This window comes from Rhincodon typus, chromosome 2 (assembly GCF_021869965.1).
Source record: "Rhincodon typus isolate 14 chromosome 2, sRhiTyp1.1, whole genome shotgun sequence".
NCBI lineage: Eukaryota > Metazoa > Chordata > Chondrichthyes > Orectolobiformes > Rhincodontidae > Rhincodon > Rhincodon typus.
This window is the reverse complement of record NC_063333.1, coordinates 134,686,832-134,697,660: the sequence shown is the minus strand read 5'-3', so window position 1 is coordinate 134,697,660 and position 10,829 is coordinate 134,686,832. Positions and strand designations below refer to the sequence as shown.

Genomic DNA, 10,829 nt, shown 5'->3' with positions numbered 1-10,829 from the left:
TCTACACCTTGTTATCAAGGAATCCAGAGTGATGGGGTAAAAAAAACATACACAGGAAAGTGGAGTTGAGGATTATCAGGTCAGCTACAATCTCATTGGATGGGGAAGCAGCCAGGATGGGGCAAATGGCCTGCTTCTGCTCCTAAGCCTAATGGTCTAATATTCCACACTCCTCTTCAGCGAGTATGTCTGCATCAATCTTCTCCTTTGTGAGGGCAGAAGCAAAGTGGTCAATAAGAACCAACATCTTCTGCATCCATGTGCAAATTTCCAATTTGTGTTTCTGTTAGACCATAATCTTTCCTTAGTCATCCTCTGGCTCTTAATATACTGATAAAACACCTTGATTTTACTTGCTAATTTTTTTTCTGCATCTTCTCTTTGCTTTCCTAATTTCCTCTTTTACTTTATTCCTGTAGATCACATATCCCAATGAGGGTTGACTCGCACAGTTGGCTGTATGCCTGGTTTGCAACGCAGAATGATGCCAACAGCCTGGGTTCAATTCCCACACTGGCTGAGGTTACTGTGAAGATCCCACTTTCTCACATTCTCCCTTTGCCTGAGGTGTGGTGACCCTCTGGTTAAGTCACCACAAATCATCTCTCCCTAATGAGAGTACAGTCCTCTGGTCCTCTTGGACAACGATGACTTTATTTTACTATAATCCTGCCAGCCTATGACAGTCACAAAAACTTAATACTGTAGCAAGCTTTTTTTTTTTGCTGCATCTTAACCTGTATGTCAACCACGGGCTCTAGATTTGGCAGTACCACCCTTCCTCCATGTTGGGACATGTCAACACTTTGCCCATAGAATCCCACTTTCAAATGCTCCTCATTGATTTGTCACCAATTTTCCTTCAAGTAGCTGTATTTGGTCCACTTTCACAGATCACCCCTTAACTCAATTATTTTTTACCTCAAATTAAAACTTTTATCCACGTTCTACCTTTGCCCTTTCCCATGATGTTAAATCTGTGTTACAGCCACAATCTTCCAAATGATCACCCATCGCTACTTTGTCCACTCATTCAGCTTCATTTCCCAAGATGAAATCAAGTAGAGCACAGCCCCACCCACCCACCACTGCTCCAACTTCATCATTGGGTTATTTAAGTTTTGGCTAAAAAGGTTCTTCTGAACATAGTTCAAAGAATTTTATGCCCTTTGTGCCTTTCCTGGTGTTCTTATCTCAGTTGATATTTGGACAGTTGAGTGCCCAACTATTATTGCTCCTTTTTTTTGCATTCAGAAATTTGTATACATATTTGCTCTACCTCCTTACATTGTACACAGAGCCGCTTGTGTTAACTTCCCCCTTCTTTGATGGTTTCCCGACAACTAGATTGGATTCCTGAAATCAATAATGCCCCAACACCCCTTACCCCAAATCTTTTTTTTAATCCACTCTCTGTCCTGTCTGAAAACTTCGTCTCTTGGGATGTTGAGCTCCCTTTCAAGTCTTCTTTCAGCCAACTTTTCGCTTTAGCCCAGGTAGTTCTGGAGTTAAAAAGACTCCTGATTCTTGCCAGACCTGAATTTCTCCAGAAGTTCCTGTTTTTGTTCCAGCATTTGCATTTCTATGGTTTTCCTGACAGCCCTAGTTGGGCAGGGGACAGCAGTGTTGGTTTTGCCCAAAATGTGTAGGAGAGAACTTTCTTAAATCTGTTCGCTTCCTGCTCAACTGTATGGATCAGCTGTGCGGGATCTGCTCCTGGGCAATAAGACTTAGATTTTATTGTCATGGGTACTCAAGTGCAGGAATACAGGAGTACAGAGAAAAGTGTTCAAAATCACCATTCTCCAACTCCATCTTAGTATTAAAAACAGAAGCAGACATAAAAGATACAGGCGAAAGAAAAGGAAATGTGCAGATCACTTCCCCGCCATGAGTACTCGTCCCCAGAAAAAGAAAACCACAAAGTCTATCCCTCAGTCTGTGAACGCTCAGGTGCTGCATGTCCCTGCACGCTGCCGCAGCTGGCACATCACTACCTCCGCCATCAGGTACCTGAGCCCACTCATGGCCTGGAGCTACGTCGCTGCCAGTCTCGCCATTCTTCGACGCCACCCTTGCCTCCACCAGTGTCTTCACCATGAGTCTGCGCTGGGCAAATCCCGGCGATGCAGCAACCGCGGAAGCAGCCAGGTCCCGAACTAGGCTCAAACTAGCGCTGGGCCCACCGGGCTGAAGCAGCCGGTGCCTCTTCTGGCTTACGTTGTGGCCGCTGCTGCCTCTTGAGACCACCATTTCAGCAATGACGTGGGGCGAGTGAAGTATGGCTCAGTGCCAATGCATCTGGTGTTGCACTCTCTCAGGCAGATAATGGAGCTCTACCTTTAGCAGAGTGAAGGGATTGTTCATTTGCTTGCCTCTCGAGAAAAAGGAACAGCTAAGAACAGGTAGATATCACTCTCAGGCAAATCACACCTTAATATAAAAGCCAAAAGAACTGTGGATGCTGTAAATTAGGAACAAAAACAAAGTTGCTGGAAAAGCTCAGCAGGTCTGGCAGCATCTGTGATTGAGAAAACAGAGTTAACGCTTCAGGTCTGGTGGCCCTTCCTCAGAACCAGTTCTGTTTTTGTTTCAACACCTTAATATCTTTAGTCTTCTTAACCCAGCGAGCTCTAGCTTTAATACCCTGGCTTTCCCTCTTGCCCTTCTTTCCCTCCCTATTAATGTGCCGGATAAGGTGAAAAAAGTTTGTAGACAGGCCCAAGTGATACATCAAAATTCTAACTTTGTCGTAAACTGACAAAACAAAGCAAGAGAAAGAAACAAATGTTTAATACTAATCATGCTGAATACAAACAAAAGGGCAAAGTGGGTGAAGAGTTCTCAAAATGTGCCCAAGGAAACTTTTCTTAATCGGTATCCTTCCTGGCCACCAAAACATGGAATTGGGCTGGACCTGCCTCTGGGCAGTAAACTGGGTCAAGTGCTGCACGTTTCAATGGGAATGCAGTCGGGAAGCAATGACTAACTTCGGAGCAGATAAGGAAAAAGACAAGAATCCGTCAAATGTAAAAGTCCCTGAATAAAGGAGGCTCAATTCCAGAGGGTTGAAAGTGAATTTGGTCCTGTTGGGATACAGTCAATAATTGGCATGTAACCCAGAGACTGAGCATTGCGAGGCCTTCGAAGAGGTGATTGTACGGACAGACCAGATGTTATCCAGGAGGGAGAAAGGCAGGGCATCTAAAGCTACAGCTCACTGGGTTATGAAAGGTAAAGATATTAAAAACAGGCAGCAAAAAATACCTTATGATATATGCCAGATTCATAATTCAGTAAAGAGCCAAAGTTTAAACAGAAGATGGAGGGAATCAAATGGGCCAAGAGACTGCACGAGAATGGATTAGCATGCAACTTAAAGAAAACAATAGAAACTTTTTTTAAACACATGGATAATGTAAAGAACATAGTTAAAAAGGAGGGCCTGGGAGTGGGGGCGGTGGAACAATATGACTGAGGTACACTCCAAGTTGTTTGTTATCTATTTACTCAGGGCAAAATGCTTCCGATGGGAGAATTGCAGTCTGGCCATGCCATCGCAGCGTGCTGTACAAACTGCTGCTTATGAAGAAGGTTACTGCCACCATCGTTTAGCTGGTGGAAACTACAGTGTGCGCTCAGCTTAACGTGGCAGAGGAAAACCACAAGAGCTTCCTGCAGTTAACAAGATATAGTGACATCGTCGTGAGACACATTATCACAAAGACTTTGAAAACGACTAGACTCTAAGCCCCAATCCTTTGAGATCCTAAGCTGTTTTGCCCCCAGTCTATTTCTGAAGAAGGGTCCCGACCCAAAACGTCAACTTTCCTGCTCCTCTGATGCTGCCTGGCCTGCTATGCTCCTCCAGCTCCACACCGTGTTATCTCCAGCATCGGCAGTTCTTGCTATCTCTATATGACATCATGATAGCAGGTGGTGCTTATGACACTCCTCGGTATTAACCCATTCACACCTATATATAACCCCCATAAAGGAGACAGCAAAAGAGAGACTGAATAGAATAAAAATTAGGCATTTAAAATAGCTCGAAGTAGAATGTCATCCAGTGTGGATGTGATGTAACCTAGGTTACAGAGTAAAGGCGTGTTGGACGTAACAGGGGCTGTGTCCACAATAGTCCAGTTCTCTTCACATGAGGGGCTTACCAAAACTCTGGAGGGTTATAAATGGCAAACAAAATATTCAAAAATAAGAAAAAGGGGGATAAACCAGGTACCCATAGTTCTACAGTCACTGGTGGGAAACCGTCACATACAACAATCTGGACAAATTATACTGTCACTTGGAAAGACTTGGGCTACCCAATGACAGCTCATGTAAATTTGACGATGACACATTGTACCCGATAAACTTGATCAAGTTTGTTGTTTATATAATAGAGAGGATTGATGAAGGCAGTAGGAAGATGGTGATTGATGTTACAGTGTACAATCTCAAAAGGTGGTTGATCAAGTACCTCATAATATACTGGTTAGCAAAATTGAAGCCGATGGTATCAAACTGGCACCATGGGTGCAAAGTTGATTAAGGAACAGAAAGTAAAGAGTAGTGACCAACTGTTGCTTTCAGACTGGAGATAAGTATACAGTGGTTCCACTTGAGATAGTTATGGTGATCAAAGCTATGTTTGATATGAATTAATGACATGGGCTTGGTTATACGGGCATCATTTCAGTGCAAAAACAGTGAGCGAGATGGTAGCAGACTTCAGGAAGACCAACAGGCAGGCAAAATGAGTAGATTTTCCAACAGAGGTGCAAAGTGATACATTTTGGAGGAAAGCATGAAGAGGCAATAGAAATCAAATGGTACACTTTGTAAGAGGTGCAGAAGCAACAAAATCTGGGGCCGAAATCTTTGCAAGTGGCAGGACAAGTTGATAAGGCAACTGAAGTGAAAAATGGGTCCTTGGTTATTGATAGCAATAGTTTCCTAAAAGTAGGGGGAAAGAGTTAAAGTTTCAGCATTTTTCTCTCTATGTTGTGTCATTTTAACTACAAGATGCACATTTTGTTTTTTCTCCTTGCAGGATCCTCATTGGTCAGCCACCCTATTTCATAGGCTTGTCTGCCTGTCTGATGTGGAGCACTCCAGAGCAGGCTGTGACTATAGGAATGGCTAAGGACTTTGTTGCTCCGTTAACGAGAGCACAGGAGCTGGATCTGCCCTCCAACCCCAGAGTGTATGGGTCCCGAGGGGAAGGTGGTGAGCTGGAGACCCAGGCAGAAGCGCCACAATTCCTCCTGGCCCAAAGGCAGAGCTTACCTGCACGAAAAATGAGTCTGAAGCTGATGCAGCAAAAACAAAACACTTTAATTTCTGTTGCACACATTGTTCGATGAGTTGAGTAGCATGACTAGATTGGAGAAGCGGGAGGAGGCAGAAGGACGTAAAACATATTTTAAGAAAAAAAGCAAAATACTGCAGGGGACGGTAACCCGAAAGACTGCTGCAGACAGCGGGTCAGGTTACCCGAGAACATAACTTGGTCGACAGTTCAGGAATGCAATCTTTCCTCAGAATTATTGATATCCGTACTACAGTAACACAGAGCAGATTGGGGGAAACAGGCCACTTACAAGACTTCCTGTTCGCACGCGATCTTTTCCTCTCTCTAGGCACAGTTCGCTGATTTGGCACTTGAGTGGCTGACTTGACAATCCGATCCATTATTTCGTCTGCAGCATCGTCTGTGGCATTTGGGGAGTCATCGTTGCCTGCAGTGCATGACCCGACACGGCCTGGATGGAGCAAAAGCCGTGGGACACGATTAGAGATTTGCAATTTGGTGGCTGAAGTAGTGATGTAGAGCTTCAGGCTTTAACATTGACAGGTGGTGGCCGGGATGAAAAATGACAAGGACAAGAAAAGAGGAGCCCAACACGAGTAGAGAATGTTTGAATACCTTTGGACAGTCTCCTGGCTGACACAATGGGGAGGGGAGTTGTTGAGCAGGGGAAGGGTGGCCAAATTTCTAGGCTGCAGTTGGAGTTACAGTGCAGATTTTGACTGGGCTGAGAATGCAGGGGAGAGCATCTGCAAACTTCCTTATGAGGCTTCTGGATCCAAAATAATTCCGAAAGCAGTTGCTCTTATGAATTTCACATCTTTTGACTCGGGCCTGATGCTATCACCAGGGCACACGATGTCTGAATGTTAATTGGGCTGCCCCCTACTTTTTGGAAATAAATCTCTACGGGTGGCTTAGTTTTAGGCAAAAATTGAGCAAGTGAGAAGAGGTTCTGCTTATCTAGCCCTGATATTTTAAATCTCTGCTTCACTCCCTTGACCTTAACCGACCTGTCGAAGAAACCCAGACAACGAAAAAGTAGCATTCTATTATTGCTGAGTTCTTTCCATGAAAAATCTTTTACTAAGTTGGATAGGAGCAAATTAAAATTGAGAAGGGTAGACCATTCCACTGTTTCTTGGGCTGATGTCCAAGAATCCTCAGAAACTGACAGGCAGACTGCCAGTTTAGTGCCATTAAAAACATTTTTTGTTTTCTACATTTATTTTTATAAAATAGGTGCTTCACATCTACATATTTCTGATGATCTGGACACAATGTTATGGCATCCATGGCATTAGGGAATGTCAGTCAGCAAGATAAACTAAGGATACTCTCTCATACCTTCCTCAGCGCTGTGTTGTCTTTTTATCGAATAATTTGTGAGAAAGAAGGCTAAAAAAATTATTACTTTTTCATTTGGATCGGATTGAGGTTTGATTCATAGTAATCCAAGCCCTTGGATTGAATTTCTTCACCCAATGAAGATGCTGGGGTTGCCCACTGTCAAGCTGATCCTCTCCCTGTGCTGATTGAGGACACAGACTTCAAAAATTCAAGGAAAGTGCTCAAAGAGTGGAAGGAGGCCCATGTCACCCGAGACAGTTTCAATATTGCTGGAGATATTCCTGCCTGCATAACACATTGCATACTTCCAAATCAGACCATCCCTTTGGCAGCTCATGGGGTGGCACCGTGGCTCAGTGGTTAGCACTGCTGCCTCACAGCGTCAGGAACCCAGGTTCGATTCCACTCTCGGGTGACTGTCTGTGTGGAGTTTGCACATTCTCCCCGTGTCTGTGTGGGTTTCCTCCCACAGCTCAAAGATGTACAGGTTAGGTGGATTGGCCATGCTAAACTGCCCGTAGTGTCCAGGGATGTACAGGCTAGGGGGAATTAGCCATGGAAAATGCAAGGTTAGAGGGATAGGTTGGGGGGGTGGATTGCTCCTCAGAGGATTGATATGGAATTGATGGGCCAAATGGCCTGCTTCCACACTGTAGGGATTCTATGATTTTTATGTGGAGTTTAAATACTGGCATAGCCGCCTGTTTCTGTACTGTGCTGTAAAATATTTTAGTACTATGCAACTGAGGCATGAGATGAGTTACCAGTGTAAATGGGGCCTTTTACCTCTGCTGGCTCTTGTTCGGGTCCGCACCCCTGGCACAGCGGTGGTGACTTCGCCACATGGTACTGAGGTTTTCAGAACAGCTTTCATGTTTTCATGTTCTGCTGCCTCTTCGGCAGACTGCAATCCGTGCGGCTGGCTCTCACCCGAGACAGTTTCAGTGTTGCTGGAGAACTTTCCTGTCTGCATAACAAATCACATACACAAATCACATCATTCCTTTGGCAGCCCATGGGGCTATATTCTTTCACATCTAATGCATACACATACTGCAAGTCTACGAAAAGGCATACGTACGCTTGTGCAACAAAAAAAGCATTATCCAAGATCCCACGTGAAGCAACTTTGAAATTATTTTTTTTTTGGGTGAAGACGACTATTTTGGAGCTCAAGTGGCTGCACTGATTGTTCTTGGACAAAATCAGATTTTCTTCCGCTTTCCCAACCCAATCTTTTAGCAGGTTGGGAATGCTTAGAGTGTAAAATACAGGCCTGACCCTGCTGAAGTCAGGTGCCCCATTTTAAATGAGGGGTGGCAGGCAAAAGTCAGATTTTCTCTTGCACAAAACATTCGCCTGGTGGCATGGGGGCTTTTGGAGGTCCACTAAATGCCCACATGGTTCAAGAGTTTGTGAAGAAAATGGGAGACCTGTAGTAGAATTGGGCACATTCTGAAAAGTATAACATATTTTGACACTATTAAGTGTCACAATTAGGTTCTGTCCTCTTAAGATAATCCTTACTTTGATCAACATAGTCCAAGTGCTCACTGTCATTAAGAACTTTTCCAATGAAGAAAATACCATAATGTATTGAAAAGTACAAAAATATGACTTCTGTTGTAACGTTATTGTGCTCTGACTTAATTGGACTGGCAAATCTGGCTTTTTAAAAATAAAATGCTTCTGAAGCTAGGAAATATTAGCTGCACCTTCTTCCATGCTAACGACTGACAGATATTCTGCTTGGAACTAGAACTCGATATCTGTTCTGTCAGTGGAGCTGGAAGTTTTTGTTACAATAAATATTCTATTGCGAATACTTAGCTGGATTTCAAAATCTTTGGCTCAGCAGGAGGTCTTATTGATCTATTGAAACCTTTGAGCCTCTAATAACAAATTATATCTTTGATGTAATTTCTTGTTTGTTTACAAACCTAATAAGTTCTTAAAAGACTCCAGTATTATTTCGCCCCCTTGAGTTTTCTATTCAAAAACAATGTGTGTCTGAATTCAGGATTTTTTTAAGAAAACAATTCTTAGAAGTTTAATGATTTTCCGATGATTTTAAAATAATCCCCATTACTGCTGCAAGTTTCCCAAGAGCTGGACAGTGCAGGCTAAGTTTGCAATTATGGAGTATAGATACATAGGGGAAATGTTGTAGCTTGTTTGTGGCAGAGGGGATGGTGTCATTGAGAGGAATCAGGTAACCTGAGGGGCAGGACAGTTTATCAGAGAATTAGAAGTGGCTCAGGTCATGGGAGTTGAAGGGGAAAGATTAGGGTTGATGATGCATTGGAGAACTAAGATGGTCTTCTAAGTGTTGCATCTCTGCACCCACACTCCTCACACTGAATTTTTTGACCAATGTGAAGGGACCAACAATCCACACTAAAGTCACACAAGGGTCAAGTGTGAGTTTTGAGATCCATAAAAGTGCACAAGTTTGGGTTTCCTGAGCCCAGATGAAAACGAGACCCAAAGTGTCAACCACAAACACGAAAATGTGTCCCTGCCTTTCAAATATCCTATAACGCCATCTTGTTTTCTGGTATGATCACGGAGTTATTATTTTTAAATGATAAGCAACATTTACAGTCGGACAGCTATCAGAGGAGTGCTGTTTTTAAATTGGCAAGTCAGCAGTTCTTCATACAAAAATATTACCCATTCAATGATGTCCAAAGAATTGTAAATTTCAATGTGAAAAGGGAGGTTTGCAAGCTCTTCAGAACTGGGACATGAAAGTTTGGAGCAAATTTTTGGTCCAGTCTCAAGCTGAAGTAGCTGCTGACTAGGCCAAAATACATACAATACAATATTAACGTCCATCATCAAAGGCTAATGGAGTCCTGAGGGAGTAAGAAATGAGATACCACAGAACACTGGACTCCAACTTGCCTTTTACACCAGTGGGATTCTTGCATCTGATTGTCAACTTCAGGAACGTACATGTTTTTTAAAACCAGTCATGAAATGTAGGTGCTGCTATCAAGACAGTTGTCCCTCACTAACTGCCTTAAAAAAGCTGATGAGCTGCTTTCTTTAACTGTTACTGCCTTGTAGTCACATCCCAGGGAGGGGCATTTGGGACTTTACCACAGCAGCAGTGAAAGAAATAATGATATGCTCACAAGTCAGTGCGTGAGAAACTTGCGGGGGAATTTGTGGATGGGAGTGTTCCCAGTACATCTATTGCTCTTGTGATTCCAGATGGTAGAAACTGTGGTTTGAAAAGTGCTGTCAAGATTTCTCTCATAGATGGGTCACGCTGCAGCCAATGTGTGCCAGGAAGTAAACTCTTCAGGTGGTGGGTTGGCAGGCTGCTTTAGAATGGATGGTGTCAAGCTTCGAGAGTAGTTGGAGCTGCACCAAGAGCGTGGTGCCGGGTGGGAGAGTCTTCCTACACCCTCCTGAGTTGTGCTTTGTAAATAGTGGAAACGGTTGTGAGGTGGCAAGGTGAGTTACTCAAAGAGTGCCCAGTCTCTGACCTGCACTCATAGCCACAGTATGTGTGTGGTTGGTTGAGTTATCTACCTCATTAACTGGGACCTGCATGATGTTAATGGTGGAGGATTCGGTGATTTGCAGGCAGGAGTAAATCCAGTCCTAAAAAGGAGATGGGAGTTGCAACTGCACCAGCTCTTCAAATAAGCATCATTACTGAGTGTGAAACACCTTTTTTTAAAAAAATCTGGAGCGATTTTGTGGCAAAGTTCCATTAATATGACTTTTAACCAAGCCATGATTTAAGCTACGAGCATTCCTGCTTGTACAGGCAGGATCTCCATAAAATATTTAAAATGGGACTAAAAGTTTAGTTTAAAAGATTGAGTTTAAGACCTAGGTGCAAATTTGGTACGTCACATGCTCAGTGGAACTCCGTGTTGAGCATCAAAGCCAGCAGTCCTTGAAAAGTGGCTGCTGCTGGCCAATCCTGAGAAAGGAAATCCTGGCTTTCCCAAGGATTTTAGTGGAACTAGAAGGAAGCAGGGAAGCCTCGAGGTTTAATGGTATGGCTGAACTGCTGAAGGCCAGACTGCAGTAATGGACAACCAGCTGACCATTAGACCAACATACAGCCTTGGGAATATCGGAAGATTAATAATTCTGACACTTGAGTTTCATCTTTAGCATGCTCACGTGTGTGTGTGTGTGTGTG

General features: G+C 43.5%; 1 protein-coding gene across 5 annotated transcripts in view; it reads right to left on the bottom strand.

The window, feature by feature from the left end:
- fhod3b (formin homology 2 domain containing 3b) overlaps positions 1-10,829 on the bottom strand; it is a 607,059-nt gene that overhangs the window by 13,101 nt on the left and 583,129 nt on the right. For all 5 annotated transcript variants that reach the window (XM_048611383.1, XM_048611368.1, XM_048611373.1 and 2 more), the window contains 2 exons: positions 7,448-7,628; positions 5,604-5,765 (listed from right to left, as the gene is read on the bottom strand). In XM_048611383.1, coding sequence (XP_048467340.1) covers positions 5,604-5,765; positions 7,448-7,628 — 343 coding nt within the window. The remainder of the gene's footprint in view (positions 1-5,603; positions 5,766-7,447; positions 7,629-10,829) is intronic.